At 41.8% G+C, this 21,212-nt stretch overlaps 1 protein-coding gene across 1 annotated transcript; it reads right to left on the minus strand.

Annotated features, from left to right (window-relative positions):
* Positions 1–259: 259 nt before the first annotated feature.
* Positions 260–20,368, minus strand: LOC134660656 (MYND-type zinc finger-containing chromatin reader ZMYND8-like). Its single transcript, XM_063516432.1, has 20 exons — positions 20,163–20,368; positions 18,911–19,945; positions 17,400–17,653; positions 16,791–16,875; positions 13,474–13,654; positions 12,049–12,219; positions 10,957–11,132; positions 10,421–10,531; positions 10,065–10,183; positions 9,515–9,613; positions 7,507–9,422; positions 6,678–6,895; positions 5,064–5,228; positions 3,381–3,515; positions 2,826–2,970; positions 1,747–1,870; positions 1,485–1,605; positions 1,241–1,337; positions 943–1,049; positions 260–352 (listed from the first exon to the last, which is right to left on the minus strand). The coding sequence occupies exons 2-20, from the start codon at positions 19,922–19,924 to the stop codon at positions 260–262; spliced, it is 5,331 nt and encodes a 1,776-aa protein (XP_063372502.1). The 5' UTR covers positions 19,925–19,945; positions 20,163–20,368.
* Between the last annotated feature and the right edge of the window lie 844 nt (positions 20,369–21,212).

The following is a 21,212-nucleotide window of genomic DNA, read 5'->3' on the forward strand; positions in this document are numbered from 1 at the left end:
TGGAATCGATGCCAATATAAAACGTTTCAAGAGGCTCGGGTCGCACCATTGTCTAGTCGCGGGCTGTGTTCAGGGGAGGAGGTAGACGCCGGTGACGGAGCGGTGGCGCGCGTCGCCCGCCGCGCCCGCGCTCACTATCAGGAACCCGCCCGACGTCACTACTCGCTTCGGTGCGTTTCAAGAGGCTCGGGTCGCACCATTGTCTAGTCGCGGGCTGTGTTCAGGGGAGGAGGTAGACGCCGGTGCCGGAGAGCGTGGCTCAGTCGCGGCGCGGCGCCGCGCCCGCGCCCACTATCAGGAACCCGCCCGATGTCACTGCTCGCTTCGGTGCGTTATCATCGTTATTCATCAGCTGTAAATAATACACTCGTGTAAATACTTATGTGTTCTAAGTTTCTATACCAAACTCTGTCTACATTGGCTCCGCTACTAAACTGCGAACAATAAATGTGCGATGAACGGTAGTGCAATAGAATTTTATGCGTGCGACAAATATTAGTCGAAAGCACAAAGCTACAAATGTTAATAAAATAAAAATAAAATGTTGTTAAAATGTTATTAGGCTGCTACAAATTACTAGCCGACGCACAGAAGTTCGACGAACGTTAGTGCGACCGCGACATTCGAAGTAGCATTTGTTAAATAAATATTCATCGCATATATTGAAGCACGGCTTAAGTATAACCTACCTAAGTATATATTCTACCAACTGTGTTTTATTTAACTAAACAAAGATTGAATAGTAACTGCATATGTTTTACAAAACAATGAAACAAAAGAAATGCTACTCTATGTAGTTTGTAAAAGGTACGAATTAGATTGAAACTTAGGACGGTTCAAATTTGGTCAAAAGTATTAAATCTGTATAACAACAGGGAAATGAGCCTCGGAAGCTCACGGAATTAAGCATCGGGTATGAAGCGGAAGTTATTTATTATTTACCTGCTTGTTGGCTAGCAGCGGCGCGGCGTGCAGCGGGGCCGCGGCCTGCGGCGAGCCGCCCGCGCTCTTCGCTGCCGCGTGCCCGTTGCCTTCATCCGCCACGCTCACTGCGACCGGAAGTTAACTTGTAAGCGTGACACTTTACTGGACATAATAAGGTGCAAAGACAAATTGATCTGTCGCCCACCACCCCCATTCAAATAAAGACCCGGCACGTCAAAGAAAAACGGATGCTAGAACTGATTTGATTTTCCTTTTCTTCATGAGATACCTTCGAAACGAACTCTCGAAATCTTACCGGCAACAGGTGATTTATTCTGTGCTTGTTCAGAGTTCAACGTTCGGGTGGTTGCCGAAGTCACTTTGGCGGTCACCGTGGGTGGCGAGGAGGCATTCTGAAATGTCAACATTGTATGGTATAAAAAGAATAACCAGCATCTGCATTTATATGAAGACACTGCACAAACCACCGTACAAAAAAAGGTATCCACATATACTATTGTAATGGGTAGATGAGCAGTGGAACTGGCTTAAATGTGTACCGTCCGCTGCTGCGTGCAGTGCGCGTAGTGCTGGCCCCAGTGCGCGCGCTGGCACGGGTAGTCGCAGTACGAGGTGTTCCAGCAGCAGTAGAACTGCGCCTCCTGGCTGCAGTTGGCACACCTGTGTCATAAACCATAGTGTTATACCACTTTCTCACAACGGCCGTTATGTAACATAGGGGAATAACGGTACACTTGACCGACGTCAGCAACTGATGTTAGATAATCATGCCTCAAACTCCAAGTATGATCTCAAGCTCACCATTGCTTGGACTTGGCACTCTTGACGGCGACCTCAAGCTCGTGGTGCGCGAGGCGGCGCGCCTCGGCCACTGCGCGCGTTTTCTCCTTATCCATCGCAGCTCGAACCTCCACTAGCGCCACCTCTGAAACCGTAATACATTTTTAGAAAAATCAATCAACAGGCACTCTAAGATGATAGGAATAAGGGGTCCTTAAAAATTCTTAACCTTTTGACAGCCACGACTATTTTATATAACACGCAATAGAGAATAGAATGAGTTAAGGTTCATTTTTAGGGTTCCGTAGCCAAATGGCAAAAAACGGAACCCTTATAGATTCGTCATGTCTGTCTGTCTGTCCGTCTGTCCGTCTGTCTGTCCGTCCGTATGTCACAGCCACTTTTCTCCGAAACTATAAGAACTATACTGTTGAAACTTGGTAAGTAGATGTATTCTGTGAACCGCATTAAGATTTTCACACAAAAATAGAAAAAAAACAATAAATTTTTGGGGTTCCCCATACTTCGAACTGAAACTCAAAAATTTTTTTTTCATCAAACCCATACGTGTGGGGTATCTATGGATAGGTCTTCAAAAATGATATTGAGGTTTCTAATATCATTTTTTTCTAAACTGAATAGTTTGCGCGAGAGACACTTCCAAAGTGGTAAAATGTGTGTCCCCCCCCCCTGTAACTTCTAAAATAAGAGAATGATAAAACTAAAAAAAATATATGATGTACATTACCATGTAAACTTCCACCGAAAATTGGTTTGAACGAGATCTAGTAAGTAGTTTTTTTTAATACGTCATAAATCGCCTAAATACGGAACCCTTCATGGGCGAGTCCGACTCGCACTTGGCCGCTTTTTTACTGTTACGGTCTGACTGTGGCGGCCATTCAGACCGTAACGGTAAAAAAATGATGAGAGGACAGGCAAAGGAATACGAAAACGCGTAATAAAATTAAAGCAAATTTGAGAGCTGATTTATATGGCACTGTACAGACGTTTGTGAATAACGCAATAACGCAAATTGTAAAACGCTGTACAGCACCTCCACTCGCACCAGCGACTCCTCCAGCAGGTGTGTGTGTTACCGTTAGTGCGCCGCAGCTCGGCCAGCTCGTGCTGGTAGCGCCAGCGCTCCTGCTCCAGCTGCAGGCGCAGCGCCGCCGTCTCCGCCGTGGGGTCCTCCACTCGCACCAGCGACTCCTCCAGCAAGTGGCGGAAGAACTCCGCTAGCTGAAACAGGGTACCAGAGTTAATGCACCATTCGTATAAAAACCACATTTGTTAGGGTGCAAGATGAGTGAACACTGGAGCGGCGGCAACCAGCGCGGCGACGCAAACATATACGAGCAGCCTCAGTGCACGGCGCACGCTGATCAAACTCCTTAGACGCTGGACGCACCGCCACACGCCGTGCTAAAAGTATTGATGGTCTCTCGCCACTGAAGCCGTACACGCCGGCGCCACATGCACAGCTCTGGTTCCCTACGTAGACACGCGCGTGCAAACGCTGCCCATAAACAAGAATATTAAATACACAACTAATAAAGTACCAAAGTATCAAACACACATAGGTTGCATAAGACTATAATACAATAACAGTATTAGAGTGCTGCTGCGACACGGAGCTTGCGATACATTACCTTGATAGAGTTGTGGTTGAGCTTGGCGGTGAGCGGGCCGGCGGAGGAGGGCGCCGTCACCTCGCCGATCTCGGTGCCCGCGCCCAGCGGGTGCTGCAGCGCCGGCCGCTGCTGCAGCTGCGGGGGCGGTGGCAGCTGCACCATCAATCTTATTACTTATTATATTCATCGGTCCTACCTAATAAACGGTTTTGTACGGGTTATGATAAGGCTTAACTCACCATACCCTTTGCCCGACAAAACCCTTTCATTTTGCTTTTAAGCGCTAATATATATGATTAAGCGGTATCCAAACACTCTTACAAAACCCTATCAACCGTTCACCAATACAAGCATGTTGCGTTTATAATGATTAGCCTTATAAGAAAGGGCCCGCTTTTAGCATAATAAATACATTGTTCATAAATCACACATTACTTTGCATTCTATAGCGAATGATCGTCTACTAATTATGATGTACTCGGAATAATATTATGCATAAATGTCAATTACTTAATACTGGCCACTTATATAAGTTAGCTTAATAGGGAAAGTTTTATAAAAAGCGCTAAATTGTTAGAGTAGCCCTTATAAACGGCTAGCTTTATTGTTTAGTAAGTTTTTTGGTCAGGGATAGTCAAATGAATGGGCTAGGAATTTCAACTGGTAAGTCGAGGAAAGGGTTGTCCGGTCCTTGGTATTCATCTATAGAAAAATATATTGGTAGTCAGTTTAAGGGTTAACAATCTTCTTTGTAGTGTGACTTCCTTGTGAAGCTGTAGATTGTTGAGAGGGTTTTAGATTGATCTTTATCTTCGTATGAATTAGTAATATTTTAGTTAAGGCAGTGAGATAGGGCCTGGCAATGCCATTAATCTTGGTAAACGTTGCAAAGAAATTTTGTTGTGCGTCGTTTATAACCCAACATGTAGTTTATACCTAAACTACATGCTGGGTTGTAAACGACGTTAATTCAGTTACTTTTTCTTTCATAATTCAGCTCGAAAAATTGGGTATATTGGAATGAGAGGTACAAGCTGGAAATTCATATACACTTTCAAAATGGTGTTGTTAAAGTTGTCTCAATAATCACGGAACATCTCGTGTTTGAGCCAACAATAGGGATGTTGACACATGTTGAATTTAATAACAAAATCTAGTAAAATAGATAGCAAACGAGCAATTTATCACAATAATGTGGATATTAAAATAAAATATTGAAAAATTACAAAAATACAGGACCTGAAAGTTTCAAAATTTAAGTTTTTTTTAACTTCTAAAAACGACAAAAGTAAGGGTACCATTCGATTCCTTACATTTCACCAAAAAAAAAATTGTATAACAACTATATACATAAACGCAATATTTCACCGACAAAAACGCAATTTTCTTGTTTTGTCCATACTACAACGTGGGCGATGACGTCACGGCCTCTGGCCGTTTTGTATAGGGCGTTTCGCGAGTGAAGTGCGACTGTCGGACTTTGACTACAATTTCTGACTTTTGTGTTACTTTAATGCAATGGGTCCCATATAGACATTTGATCCTAAAAACAAACCCGATCGATTGATACCATAAAAAAAAATAGTCATGTAGCCTATTATAAAAGAATTCAAATGTATCAATATTGTGTAACGGCTGGTTGATATTCACCTCGCTCGCGGGCGAGCGTGTCGCATCGGGGGCGGGAGGGTTGATATTCACCTCGCTCGCGGGCTCGCGTGTCGCGTCGGGGACGGGAGGGTTGCCCGGCGCGCCCGTGGGCACAAGGGCGGGCGGCTGCGTCGCGGAGGGCGCGGGGGCGGGGGCGGGGGCGGCCCCCCCCGCCGCACGCTCGCTCACGCCGTTCACCGTCGCCGACGTGATGCTCTAGACACAATGTTTACTTTAGTTACGGATAACACCCTTGCTACACGGTCGCCGACAAGCCTTCTAACCGTCTGACCTTGGTCTGTCCTTGGTCAGTTTTGGTCAAATTTTGTTGGAAACAACTGTCTACACGGTCCGGGACGGACCAAGGCCACGCGGTCTGAAGGCTTGTCGGCGACCGTGTAGCAAGGGCTTAATACCTATTCACTATATACTAAAGTAAATACAAATACAAATATCTTTATTCAGTAATAAAGGACACATAGTTACTTACATTTATGTTCAGAACTATAATTATAGTTTGGATTAGTAACTTTAGTCACTAAGTACAAGAAATAATGTCGTTTACCGTGTAGAGTATCAACATATATATAGGTAGCTACAATGTTTTTGCAGCGGACCGAACTAGTAAATATTTGTCAAGAACTATCAAATGATACTGTGTAACTCCGTTGAATGACACACCCTTTTTTTCTCACATTGTCCAACAGAATAAGGCACTACAAACAACAGATATGATGCTGTCACTTATCGCTAAACACTACCTAGCCTGACCTATAAATTATAGACAACGCCGTCCGCTCTAAAGATCGGTTTTCCTAGGATAGCGGTGCCGTCATATAGCGGCCGTCTCCATACTAAATAATACGGCTAAATATGGATGTCGTAGTATTTGTATGGAGACGGCCGCTATATGACGGCACCGCTTTAAGAAGAAGAAGAAGAAGATGTATTTATTGTCACAACACAACAGCGAATACATGACACACAATATAAAAAAAAGAAGTTACTTAACCTATAAACATTAGGTATACCTATTATCTAAAAACTTAACCAAACTATTGTAACTTAATAACATTTGCTGTGACAAATGGTTTGGGCGTCAGCATAATGCTGCCAGCATCAACTCAGCATGAGTGACACTGCAGCGCTGTATTTCAGCCCAGACCAGGTTACCAATTAAATTAAATTAGCTCCGTACTTAACATCAGTAATAAACTCCACAATAGGCTGGTCGCCGAACCTCACAGACTCGCCAAGTCAGAGCGATCTGTATACTTTTTAGGCCCCTCGATTTACAATCGCCTGCCTAGTTCGATAAGAGATGCAACTTCCACCTCGGCATTCAAGGTTCGGCTTAAGAAGTGGTTGACGCAGGAGGCATTCTACTCATACGACGAGTTTTTTAGCCAGCCGATTAGTGAGTAGGTAATTGTTAAAAAAAATAATGAAATAGCCGATATAATAATTCAAATTAATAAAATTTATATTCTATTGAATACGTAATATTGTACCTACTTGACATGTAACAATTGTTATTAATAAACAAATTTCATTTCATTTCATTTCATTTCATCTACACAACACAGATACAAAAAGCAAAGCTTCGGAGGAAAGCAAAGCTTAACTCTCCATGATCGTACGTACGTAAGTTACATGCATACTAACCTCGCCAGCGCCAACCGACATGACAGGCTGCAAGCTGAAGGTCCACTGCCCGTTGACCGACGTGATGAGCGGCACCGTGTGCACGGTAGTGGGCACGGCGGGGAAGCCGGACGCCAGGATGGCGCCGGCCACGGCGCTGGTCGCCGTCGCCGTGGTGACCGGCAGCGGCGGCGGCGCCATCGGCAGCAGAGGCGGAGCCATCGACGTCACGCTCTTCACTGCAATATTAACAACATAGTTATAAAGAACCAATGTCATCTCACTACAAAATTAAGAGCCAACAGGAGCTAAGATTTAAATATTTTAGGTAAATATACCCGTCTCGCTAACGGAAGCGGCTCCTAACACTAGTGCGATAAGGACAAGGCGAAAAATCCTGCGTAAAAATATCAAAAATCGAGGTTTCGTACTCGACTGTTTCCTCCTCCAAAACTTAACCAATCGTAACCAAATTTGGAAATCTAAATGATTACGAGTATGACATTATCTGTGTCGGACCGTTTTGCTTTTTTGGCTAATTGATGTCAGTTTTTAATAGCACGCCTCTCATTGCGGCATAGTCAATTAGGCAATTTTGGCAATTTTTGAAGGGCTCTAGCGCCTTGAAAAACAAAAATATCAAAAAAAGCAAAACGGTTCGACACAGATATTGACAATATTAATCTGTGTTGAAAAATTCATTGCTCTAGCTTCAAAACCCACGGAGGAAACAGTCGAGTACGTTTGTATGGAGGAATGACCACTCCTGTTGGCTCTTAATGCGAATCACAAATCAACGAGAAGGCGGTTATAGTCATCTCCACTCTCTTTGAAAGATTGGAAGACTCACCGTTGGTAGTAGGGAAGAGCGTAGGTGTCCGCGGAGGCGTGGCCGTGGCGGAGTTGACCGCCTTGAGCGCGGCGCGCACGGGCGACTGCGAGATCGGCGGCTGGATGGGGATGTACACCATCGAGTTCTTGTTGGTCAACTCCGACCTTCCGTCGTCGGCTTTCTTCGGCTGCGGGAACGTCTTTTTGGCGCGCGGCCTCACGTCCGGCGGCTTCGGAGACTTCTTCGCTGCCGCCGGTATCGGCATCACTTTGCTAATACGCACTTCCCGCAGATTCGGAGCCGAGACTGCCGGGGCGATCGGTCGCGGCCGCAGAGAATCCAGGACGGTACAAGTTTCTTGTGGAGCATCACACTCTTCGAACTCCATTGGTTCCGATTTAATTTCCACTACAACATCGTTGGGTTTCGCCTGTTTCTCGGGCGGAGCCGTCATTCTGGCGAAAGCTCGTACGCCGACTTTACCGACTTGCGGATTTGCCGGCGGGTCGAATCCGCTTCTCAGTTTCTGTAGTTTGTTTACCGCCTCTTTCATGTTGCGCACGTTGTCTGTGCTCGTAGGCGTGAATATACTAGAATCGGGGTTGACCTCCACCGTAACTGGCGTGGCCTTGCTGGCGCTGGAAGAGCGAGTGGCGGGCGGCGTGGTTGGCGCGAGCGGCGCCGGCGGCGCGTCAGCCGCGCTTGCGGCCGCGGCCTTGCCGCCGCTCCCCGCCGCCCCGGCGGACACGTCGCTGTTACTGTTATTTTTTGGCACTTTGCGAGCCATTGCGGCCGGGCTTGTGTCATCGGCGTATTGTATTCGATTTTTGGTAGCTTTGATCGCTTTAGAAGTACCTGCTTTGGGTAAAAAGGCGTTCTTTGCAGAAGCATTTTTTTCCTTATCGACTACAATCTTTTTACTCTCTGTGCTAGTATCTGCAGTTTTATCTGCAATTTTATCTGTACCCTCTTTCGCGTTAACTTTTCCAGTATCAGTACTGACAGTGGAATCGCTTACTGTTTTATCAGTAGTTGTATTAGGAACTGTAGGGCCATCATTATTTGTTTTTTCGCTACCCAAGTTTTTGGTACTTGGCGTTGTTTTTGCAGCATTTTTATTAGGTGTAACCGTAGACACCTTTTCTTTCCCCCCGTCTTTATTGGGCGTAGTGTTTTCAGTATCCTTGTCCTTTATTTTATTTTTACTATGAGTCATTTTCACTATATCAGTTATTTTGGTTAAAGTGGCAGCTTCGGTAAGTTTGTCTTTAGCGTTTACCGTAATAGTCAACGAAGCATCTTTGTTACCCTTGTCATTAATTTTGATAAGGACAGCAGATTCTGTAGTTTTTTCTTTTTCATTGGCTTTAGTTACAGTAACAGCTTCCTTCGGGGAGACTTTGTTAAGATTAGGTTTAGCTGCATTTGTTCCGGGCGGCGCGGACGTTTCGTTTGAAGTAGTCGTAGTCGGATTATTTTCGTCCAGTTCAATGGTCTCGATGTTGTTCAACGACTTGTTACTCCTCGAAATTCTCTGATTTGGTGGAACAGGTTTTTCTCCTTGTTGAGTATTTTTTTCTTTGTCATTAGTTTTCGGTAGATCAGTTTTAGCGGGTGTTTTATTGGACGCGACTACATTGTTAGTTTTGGGATTCTTATTCGGTTTGGGCGTCGCGTCGGTCGTGAGGGGAGCGGCGCCACCCGGCGGGGGCGGGGGCGCGGGCGCGGCGGCGGCGGCCTCGATGGAAGCGGCTCCGTCCGACTCGTTTTGTTTGTGTCCGATTTCTTTGCTGCTGCTGACCACGGGTGAGTCCGTTTTCTTGGGCGCCGGCTCCTTGCCGGGGGTGTCGAGCAGGCGCCGCTTCTCTTTGAGGCTGCTCTCAGCGGGCCCCTTTGTTTCGGAACGAGCCCGCTTTCGAGTGGCCGCCTGGGGTCTGCAAAAGGAAGCGTTGCGATACTTAATCTATAAAACCACGTGCTTTATGAAAACATGCGGCTGAATTTCCATTTATTACATGACGCTTACTTTCCAGCAGATACATTTCCTTCCTTATCTTCATTTTTCTCTGCTTTAGGAGTTTTAGGAGTTTCGGTATCCATTTGCTCGCTATCGCTTACCGCATCCCTGGGAACAAAATATATGTATTATCAATGACAGCCGCTCCGCTCTTAGACAGAATGTGCTCGTTTCCCATAGGTACTAGTAAATCGTTAATTTGGATAAAGAACCAGTTTGCCTTTATTGAACCTAGACATTGGAGGCAATGATATTATATAACCATAGATAGGTTATACTCATACTTGAGAAGCACAAAAAATACTTCCATATTTATTTCTGTGCCTACGAAGAAATCTGTTATTTTTGATTAATTTTCTCATTCCATCCATCTTTGTCACACTCGTTGTTAAACATAAGGTTGTCTCTTTCTCTTTCGGTTTGCGGGAGCTCGTTAGCACGTGCACATTTCTCGCTTGTCCAGCCGCGACTAAAGGCAATTTGTCACAAGGTAAGCGCTTCAATTTTGGAACGCCCATAACCTATCTTGCGTTATAAATCATTGATTGGAGGTAGTTACCCCGCATTAGAGTCATCTTTCGATCCCTTGGAGTTGGAGCGGCTCTTGAGAGCGCGCGCCGGCGTCTTCGACCGCCTCTCCCGCACCGGGCTCCGCACTTGCCCGTCAAACGATGGTATCTGAAAAGTGACGGTATATGTTATTCAGCACTATACATTTTATATTACATACTTATATTACTTTTGCCGTTTAGTTGAAACCAAGATTAAAACTTTGTGACAAAGACCGAGACTTGCCGAGACACTGACGACGCGACGGTCTATAGCCTCTTAATAAAAATAAGACAAAATGTATGTACGATAGTTATGAATTGGCAGTATGTATAATGCGAGTAAGATGAATGCGGATGTTGTTACCATGTACTTGAGCGCTTCCTCCAGCTTGGAGGGCTCGAAGATGGTGCGGTAGGGCGCGTGCGCGAACTTGCCGTACTTGCGTGAGATGTTGCGGATGTGCTGCTCCGCTTCCTGCGCGTACACCACACATGTAACACTTATTACACTCGTCTTAATAATTATTATAATACCTAGTAGTGGCCTACAACATCAGCGTTGAACGCATGCGATCAACTGAATGTAAGAAAAACCGGCCAAGTGCGAGTCGGACTCGCGTTCCAAGGGTTCCGTACATTAAGTCCGACTCACGCTTGACTGCATATTTCTAATAAATTTCCCTGTCATCTATGACTATAGGTAAAGAACTATTTTGTGTATTTTTTTTAATTTTAGACCTAGTAGTTTCGGAGATAATGGAGGGAGGACGGATAGTGCACGCTGAACAAGCACGCCCAAGATGTTGGAAGGGCCAATGGCCATGGCGAGGCGGTCATTACATCGGATCGCTCTTCAGTCTGATAACCGCATGAGCAACCAGACAGAGTGGATCGCCGTACCTGCATGGCCTCGAGCATGTCCTGCCGCTTGGTGCGGAAGTTGTTGGGGTCGCGCTCGCAGTAGAGGTAGCAGTCGCGCGCTGGCACCCAGGCGCGGTCGTGCGCGCCGAAGAACCGCACATCCACCAGCCCCGCGTGGCTCACGGTCATCGCCTTCGCCGGCCAGTACGGGAAACCTGCCAACCGAACAAACAACTGTAATGCCACCTTTCGCATTTGGAGAAACACTCTAGGATACCTAGTCCAGATCTACTACGATTATGTGTGTCATCTATAGAAAGACAGGGTTAATTAGGTTGAAAGTAATATCTACTATGTTAGCGGTCTAAACAAACGTTTTGCTACATTAGAATTACTTTATAAATGTGGCTTTCCATCAGAGTAGGGGATGCTCATTGTGTATAAGGACCCTTCTGTGATAATGATAAATAGTCTCCACATACACGCTTCAATCGTGCGACAATCAGAGTTTAGCTATTGTGGGCATAGGTATATAAGATTTGTATAATAGGTTGTATAAGAATTAAGAAGGCGACTAGACTAGCCTATTTTTAGGGTTTAAGATACCACAACGTCATAGTAAATGTTAAACGGTTATTGAATGCACCCTGCGTCAGAGTATCCTTGTACCGGTACCATTGGTACCAACTCCCTTAAAACTGACTTCACACATTGTTTTAACGATTAATAGTAGGTATTAATACGCTGTCAGGAAATGCAAATGATATTATATATAAATGTGTATTATTAGCCGTCTCGCGAGGAAATAGTCGCGCAAGGCAACTCGGTCTGTGTAAACACGATTCACCCGTGATATATTGGCCGCGCGTGCGTTTGTTCGTCTAGGAAGACTAGCGTGTGAGGGCATTTTCATTTTAACTTGCATTTTAAAGCGCGACTTAAGTCGTGTTTCAGTAACGTCTAACCGTTACATTCCTGACAAAATGTATGGGATTTGACATTGACCGTCAGTTTCGTAACGATTGCTAACCGTCCGTTAAAGGTGCACAGTTAAGTGAAAATGCCCGTTGCCCGTGAAATGGGTCGCGAGGCGGCTTGTGACCGGCCAGCGTCCCTAATGATAGAGCGAACCTTTGAGTTTGGCCCACAGCAGCAGGTGCGGCGTGGAGCACACGTCGGTGAACCAGGTGGGGCGGCGCGCGTGCGCCGCGGCGTAGCACTCGGGGCACGCCTCGATCTCGCCCATCTCCGCGCGGCACGAGCGCACCAGCGCGCGCGCCGTCGTCGTCAGCTTCGACTGCACTGTCACACGCAAACAACAACTATTCATATCACAGATCACCTCAACCAGACATCTTGTGCTGTTGCCAGCATGTTGGACACCACACAGGCGCTCCCGATCTAATACTAGTAGTTCGCCCCGAACTGAAAACTCGCGGTTCGCCAAAAATATCAATTGAATGCAGTCGTCAAAGGATCGAAAACCGCGTATGATTTATTGCAAGGTCTGTGGAGCCCTTAACTGATACTGTGGTAAGCCGAAATATTTCCTGTCAAATGTCAAATACCTGATATTATGTTTATTTTATTTTATTTTTATCTTGCTAATTATTTCAAAATGGTAAATTTAAAAACGATATTATACCTACAAGTGTAAGCCGAGCACTTTCATTTGATACCAAACTCGACCATACTTTCTTGCAAATAAAATGACTAGAATGTCCAGAACAGCAAGACACCTCACAAACAGCTTTTTGGCCTTCTAAGCTCTTCTAGCTCAATAACCCCTTGATCGAGCCTGCTCATAATTTAATGACTAAAATATAATGCCCTCGACTACACGTTTACCCAATTTTATTTATATTAGAACAAATTTACTTAAGTTATTGTGTATCAAACTATCTTCTGACAGTTCAGCTTAAAAACATCGAAATGCCGGGACGTGCCGCTAGCCAGCCGCGTGTTCAAAGTTGAATGTAAGAACTTCGCTTCGCTTCGCTCGCTCGTTCGATAACTAATGTAGCTAACAATCATACCTACCACGGGGTTACAGGTGCGGGAACTTACACTATCCACTATACACTAGCCAAAAACTAAAATAAAAACTGTAAAAACAGAAACTCTGTAGCTTACTACTCATTTTTAATTCAAAGTTGGGTTACTAGTTAACAGTTAATTTGAATCCATGTAGTTTTGCAAGGAAGCCTCAAATAGATAATTTTCTTTATAATTGACATTATGAACTATCTCCCAATACTGCTCTATTTACACAGATGAAGATGATTAATACAACCTGCAACCCTGTGAATTCTGAGGTAGGTACTTCCAAAGCGTGAAGGCACAGATTATGATGGCAAATTTAACAGTGAAGCTTTCTTTTAATTTAAAAGATCATTGTGCTGAGCGATCTGACATTTTTACTTATGCTAGTGTCTTCTTTTGTGCTACTTTAGGAAAGCACATAACTCCTTGACTTACAAGCTGTGGGTAAGTTTTTCCTCCAACATTGTATAATATACTACAGCTGTGTATACGCCAGATAGCTTGGACGCTTACATGTGTTGAATATAATACTGTTGTGTAGTATCCAGTGCGCGTCGGCCAGGAAGGCCTCGGTGCTGCCGTACAGCCCCTCGTCGATGTGCTCGCGCATCAGCGCCAGGTCCATGGGGTGCACCACGTACTTGTCGTAGTCGGGGAACACCGAGCGGTCCACGCTCTGTAGAAACGGTTCCGCCTGGAAACAAGGGTTGAGTGAGCCTAATGGCATATTTGGTCGGTGGATATGCGTGTTGAAGAGTCAAGATATAACATGGAATTTTAGAATCAACTTTACTAGTGCTTACTTGTATAACATGGCTTGTAAGTTTGTAACATATGAAAAACAAACATCGAAACAGAGATGGCTGTGTCTATGAAGTAAGTGAAAGCTTTATTTTTCTTATGCACTACAAAATCGAATGCAAATGTAGTAATTATATGTTCTTTCAATAATGGAGCTTAATATTAAACTTATCCTCGTGAGACTCTATGAACCAAATATTGTATGGCCAGCTGCAGAGAAAAGTGACCTCCTGCATAGAAGTTTGTATGCAAGGGCTAAGCAAATAGTATTGCTGACTGTTCATTTGTGTGTACATGTTCAAATTTGTATTCTATCGATATGTACCTAATAGAATTTGGAACCTAGCTAGCTTGATTGTTCGAACCTGGCTTGCAGTAGATCAACTCTCCCACATTAATACGTAATAATCACAATTTAAGCAACCTGATGGCACGGCAAATAAACCACTATTGTACAGATTTAATGGAGAATATTTATACATAGACATATTTGTTAATATTTTATTTTTTATCGTATACCGGGCTAAGCTACATGCATGACAAATTTCATTATTCCTGCGTGATGGGACCATACTTTGCGCTAAGAACCCGAATTAAGAGTAAACAAACATAAGGCCAAAGCAGCGCGAGCGCGTGAAGCTTATGTACAGACAGCAGCAGATGTAAGTAGGTACCTACGCGGAATACCTATCACACTAAACGTGATCTGCGTGCCGAACATTAGAACAGACCGCCAATGTCTATGAGCCCTTTTTGTCGCCACTTCTGCTGCTGACTGTACTATAATTACACTATAATTATTATGAAGTTATAATTCTTGCTCATGTTATCTTCGAAACCAACCTTGAATAATGTCCAGAACTCCTTTCAATAACAACTTGGAAATCTATTTACAACTGTGAAGTTAAGTAACGCTCCCAAGAATACGCTCGTTTAATCTAACCCACTTTTACAGTGTATTATAAATACCACAAATATTATTACAAATCAATATTGATGAATAAACATAAATATTTTACATCTTAAATTCACGAAAATAACAAAGATAGTTTTAAGTAGTTACTCTCTTATTCATCCCCCTTTTCATCATATTTTAATATCTATATGAAGCGCAAAAACTATAAATAGTTAGGTCATAACAAAAGGAAGCATGCACAGCGGTGAATTAAGAATACGGCAAGCCGCTTCTGTGCAGGGTATGCACGGGCTCAGCTTACTACGCATTCAGCTATTATTAGCACAGAGCGAGACGGCGGCAGCGACCGCGGATATCGATCGAGTCGACGAGCGAGCGAGAGGGGCGAGTGCGTCACGCGCCGCCAGCGAGGCCCGGCCCGGCAGGCAGATAAGTGGCAAGGTCATTTCACCGAGCCCCGAACGGCGCCCGCGCCCGCCCCCGCGCGCCCCACGCCCGCCCCCGCGCGAGCCCCCGCCTCCGTTGTTGCTGGTCTTTGCATTGCATGGCGCAAGTAAAGTAACACAAAATACTCCAATAGCTTGCAATTGCCAAACGCAAAATACTAATTCGCTTTCATTACACAAGCAGCATTTATTGTCGAGGATTCAATTAATATTCAAAAATAACTTTGTATAATTAGAAATATAATTACGGTTCAAAAAAGGCGTAACTGTTGAACACAAGTGTCGTTCTAGTCCACATTCCAAGAGATACTAATTATAAAATTCGCATTAGCAAGCTTAAGGCTTATTGGAAATTTATAAAAAATATTAAATGATAATTAAAACTAAGGGGATGGTGCTGGACAAATTCTTGAGACCACATAATCCATGTACATATGACATTTAGACAGTGTTATATAATATTTATTTTCAAAGGTCTGTCCCATCAGGACACAACCGATAGAATCATAGTTAGAAGAAATGTTTAAGTATTAGATTAAACTAATGCTTGGTAGATGGCCTAATGGAAAGAGCTTATAACTAAAACAACTGTAACTTTTTAGCAAGTTTGGTGAGTTTAATTGCCATAAAACCCACAATTTAAAGAGTGAACCAGGGGACCGTAACCATAACAACGGGCGGCTAAAAAGTTACCAATTTAATAAAAATATAATTCTATCATCCTTGAATTATTTATCTACCTCTGCTTCTAATTTGTTTTTGTCAATACGGCAAACGAAACAGACAAATGCATACAACGCGATAACAATCCACGATGTTAGTTTCTGACATAAGTACAGGGTGACATTTGAGTCGTGATCAGTAATATGTTTTTCTAACTCCATAAACAACGAGCAATTTAATGCCCCTACTCTTACTAAAATCAGACAAGATTTTTATTTATTTTTTGTTTATTTTTGTCATTTATTTTACTTTTATAAGTGGATTTAGGATATTACAACGGCTTATTAAGATATTTAAATTAGTAAATTGAATCGCCTCTTTGAATCGGAACTGTCATTGACATCAATTTTGTCATTTGTCCCAGTTAGTAATAAAATTTACTTACTTTTTCATTTGAAATATCTTACAAAGCTGTTTAAATACCACATTGCCACTTGTAAAAGTAAAATAAATGACAAAAAAATAAACAAAAAAATTAAAAAAATCTTATCTGATTTTAGTAAGAGTAGGGGCATTAAATTGCTCGTTGTTTATGGAGTTAGAAAAACATATTACTGATCACGACTCAAATGTCACCCTGTATAGTGCATAAGTTCTAATCATGTTCGTGTATAAGATTTTAGCATAAATTAACTATGACGTAAATAACAAACTAAATTATTTCCCAGCAGCCAGCATATGTACCTATAAACAATACGATACACGTGCGAAAAGTAGGAAATCTGCAACGAGTGGCGATAAATTGAAACACAACCGAAGGGAGTGTTTTAAATCGTCACGAGTTGCGAATTGCCTTTTCGCACGTGTATAGTACAACGTTTAACAGTACATATGGCCCTTGAAATTTTCGACATAGGCACATATTGTGGCAATTACCGCACTAGTGCGGTAAAGTAGCACCGTATGTACTGTAAAAATATTACAAAAATAATGGAATAAGTTACCCCAGCTACTTCAGTCATGCGCTGCAAAGAATATTTCAGCAGCTCACACAGCATTCCTAATGTTGTCTTTCTCATTGCAAGGGATCTGAAACATACAATTTCACAGTTAAACCAGGTAGGTATAATTTGCCGAAAAGGCAAAATATCTTAATTTAACAATAACTTATGGAATAAATGATGACTTTGATGACTTATTTCTTTTTTTCTATTCCTTGCTAATCTTATCTTCAGATCTAAGTTAAAAAAAAAACCGAAGTAAAGTCATGATTTTGGTTAGGACGTTAGGAGCTGTTGGTCAGTTAGAAATCAGATCAGGGCAATTATGGGATTCAAGGTTAATAAGAGAAGTAAATAAATAACAAATAAATTAAATTAAAAATTAATTGCAAACTTTTTTTTTTGAGGTTAGGTTATTATTACTAGTGTCCGGATTGTTCAACCCATGGCCCTGCATAGCAAAACAGTCTTGTACTGTGGAGTAAAATACCTCTGAAGAAGGAAAGGAAATATAGCAAACATTACGTAAACTTTGAATGTAAGGAGGCTTTTCAAGGTTAATTGTGAATGTTAATTCTATTATATAAACAAAATAAATGTTGCCATAAATACCTGGTCTCGGAACTTTCTGCATGTAACACAGTCATGCATTCGGAGCACACCCAATTCTTTTCAGAACTGATCTTATTTTTCTCGGAGCCCGTAAGGCATCTGTAGTGAAAGGCCCGGGGGCAGACGGTGCACTTCAACGGAGGCTGCGGTGTCTTCTCACCATCATTCATGTCAATGGACCAATGGCATCTCCAGCAATATGGGTCTGAACGAAGCTTGTTACTTTTTTCATCTATTTTAGACTGAGATTGGACCTACAAATAAGTCATGAATAAATTAGAATGACAAACAAGAATAATACAATGCCTTATTCTAACTGACTACAGATTCTTGATATTAAATACTATGTTTAGGTACAGATCAGCGGCTTCTTTTATGAGAACTTGTAACTTATAATAGTTATAAATTTATAATACAATGGAAACCTCTTTTATTTAATTCTTTATTTGAAAGAGATTTGCTTTTAAATTGACTATTACTTAGTACTAATACAGGTAGGTCTAAAAGTCTCAATGTTTTATTTTAGTACTATTAAACTAGGAATGCAGTAGCAGTACTGAACTGAACTACCAAATACATATTCAGCAAAAAAGTACATTTTTTTTGAGTAATTTTCATATCACAATTTATGAATCGTTTTCTTGTTGCAGAAGTAATAAAACTTGACACAGACAAGACAGTGAAGCACTACTTTTTCTGGCTGTTTACAAGTGGTTGAAGAGTTGTTATGATTTACAGGATATTACACAACTGGAACCTTTTATTTAAATCAATATCTTGCGTATATGTGTTACTGTCTATTTATCACAACTTCTTACTACTTAAGATGAAAGTGGATGACTGACCCGAAACTGCCTCTCTATGCAAACTAAGTCCCCATTTTCCACATTATTAAAAATATTTTGACAAAATGTGATGAATATCAACCTTGATCATTTGATTTTTTTCGAATTATATTTATTAAAATGTTAGAAGCATTTAAAAAATTGTATGGCATTTTACTTCTACCTCTTATAATAATAAAAAAATCGTAAATAGCAAATGAAGGGGCATAGCTATGTCAAAATACATTAAATTAAGTGAACATACTTTCTATAATGTTAATATCCAGGGAGGAAAGTTAGGGGCTATATAAGGCTCCAAAGCCTATGTATCACTGCGACCATCGCTGATCTATTGTGATATGGGAGGAAAGTTAGTCTATGTCTAACATGGAAGCGGTTGTCCCCTATTCTCTTGATTGATTTAATGCATTAAGATATTGACTTTTAGTAAAAGTAAGTCCATGGATGTTTGTTTTATTCATACAAGATCATGTATTCAGATACTATTGCACATTATTTGGCTGCAGACTAAAATGTTCATCATGTTCATGGTATATCTAATGTAAACACTTGAAAAGGAGAAAAGGGTAGTGACAAATTATGCAACTGAACTACTAAACATTTGTTATGAAATGTGAATAAGGTTAAAGTGTGATAATCAAAACTATGGTGGCGAGGCCAACAAACCTGTTCCTGATTAGGATTTCGGTTCTTGGCATTGCTGGGAGAGGAGTCAGTGGCGTTTTCTTTCATTTTTGGAGCTACTGTCTCTTCATCAGATACAGTGCTTTCATCAGAATCAGCATCTTTTTGAAACTTTCCTGTGACTGAATTAAGGAATTTTCTGACTTTGTGAACAAATTCTGGGTTTTGGGACCTCATAGATCTCTTTCCCACCCTATCTGATTTCTCACTTGAATTGCTTTTTTGGGAATTACTGCTACTACGCCGGTTGCCCTGAATACGATCAGCCTCAGGAGTATTATTTATATTAGTGCTTGAAGTATCAAGAGCAGCTCTTGCAGATTTTCTTGTTTTGCTAGTCAATTTCGTGCATTCACTAATAATTTTGGATTCTTTAGCAGAGTTAATAAGTGACTTCAACTCTCTACTAATACTTTTATTGTGTTCCTTTTCTGCATCACTAGTCATATCTGACTGCGATTCATTAGAAGGATCTCTATCAACAGTAATATTCAAGGTCATATCATTTTTATTATCGACCTCATCAGATGTAACTTCCATGGGGATGTCTTTTGGAGATGTAGAGTCAACATCTGCTCGTGCTGGTAGTTCTTTATCAGGAGCATTTTGCGTAACAACTCCAACTTGTTTGCCTGAGAGTTGACTTTGGGGTGTTAGACTTTCATTTGCATTTGTTTGTATGTTAGGTTGCTTGGTTGACTGTAATTTAATTGGAGATGGAGCAGTTTTATTAATTTCTTTGCTTGTAGGCGGTTGTAATGGTTCTTGCTTATGAGGTGACTTATGCAAGCCATCCGTCTTTGTAGATTGGCTGCAGGGAGGACTACTTTCTTCCATCATAGGCTGTGCATTGTCTTGTGAGTTTGAATCTGCCTTCTGCTGTATGTCTTCCTCTACTTTCTCCACTGCAACCACTATCTCAACATTGCCATGTGAACCAATTACCTCCTGCGTGTCTGGAACATCTGCAGTGGTTGAAGACACGTGGGTCTCCATCAGCGGTCCAGGGTTCTCCACCTAAGGCAGAAAAAGCCGATTGATATTTTTAGCAAGGACCATTCAGATAAAACATCGCGACATCCTCTACTTGTCCTTCTTTATAAAGATGTAGCTACGGTATACTAACAATAAATCGTTTAAATACGCAAGAAACTAGTCATGATACATGCAACTCCATCAAATACTTACCTACTTTCAATAATCACACACCTCATACCTTCATTCGTGAACTTACCTCACGTTTTATATGGTTCACACGTACTCAAATCAAATTCCGCCGAATCCGATCTTTTATAATTAGTGTTGTATTTATAATACATAAGTCTTATAAACCGTGTTTATTTTACTTTATACTAAATTTTATTAGAACAAGAGTGAAAGAAAGGAATCACACATCGCCATCGCACATAACTCTTTAGTGTGATTGGTCAAAACCAAAGCAAAGGTGGATAGATTCTTTACGGCTAGTGTTGCTACATGATAAAATATTATGTATTTTCCAACGTAAAAACGGACAAATAATTCACTTTTTTTTTATTCAATTTTCCATGATATTTACTAAAAAAAAAGCACTGAACTCGTTGAATCGTCTTGATAATTTGCTTGATATGCTTTTATATTGGTATAATAAACTAAACAAAATTAACCACCCGTTGTAGCCATTTGTATCCAGTTTCTTGCCACTCTTTGTTATTTGACCCTTGACTTCTTTAAGAGTATTATTCCATGACGTGGGTACTCCATAGGCTTGTCATAGAATATTGCAAGACTTGTATAGTCTGGCAAACCAAATTTGCTAGTACCTAAATAAGAACCATAGAATACTATACTCATCCCTTTCTTTTGGGTGCTAGTACTAGCGTAAGACAAAGACAGTATGATTCTCTTTGTCTATGTTTGAAATGAGACAGTCCCTGGTGGTGCCTGGCCAAACTATATTACAAGCTTTTTTAGTTCATAATTAATTCTCACCGACCGGCTGGTGACGGGCCGCGCCGGAGCGCATTTTCAATGTGCAATGTATGGCAGAAGCGATGGAGTCCGTCCAACCGGCTTGCGGACGTACAGTACAAACGTGAAATGCTTGTGAAATGCGTGGCGACTCCGCCCGTTGACCGGTTCGTTGGGAATCGTACTTAATGTTGCCATTTCAGTGAACCAGATTGACATTTGTACATTGATTTATTATTATTATTATTTGGATCTATTTTGTTCCTCAGACTGCATAAGGAATATTACATTGAATGTATAAAAATAGCTAAAAAAATACTTACTTTATTAGTTT

This window comes from Cydia amplana, chromosome Z, assembly GCF_948474715.1.
Source record: "Cydia amplana chromosome Z, ilCydAmpl1.1, whole genome shotgun sequence".
Classification (NCBI taxonomy): domain Eukaryota; kingdom Metazoa; phylum Arthropoda; class Insecta; order Lepidoptera; family Tortricidae; genus Cydia; species Cydia amplana.

Excerpts from the sequence above, each read along its gene's own strand:
- LOC134660656 (XM_063516432.1), bottom strand. The coding sequence starts at position 19,924 with ATGGAGACCCACGTGTCTTCAACCACTGCAGATGTTCCAGACACGCAG. Across the intron at positions 16,876-17,399 it reads GCAGAAAGTTCCGAGACCAG|ATCCCTTGCAATGAGAAAGA; the intron begins GTATTTATGGCA and ends TGTATGTTTCAG. Across the intron at positions 353-942 it reads CGCTGCTAGCCAACAAGCAG|CTGATGAATAACGATGATAA; the intron begins GTAAATAATAAA and ends TATTATTTACAG.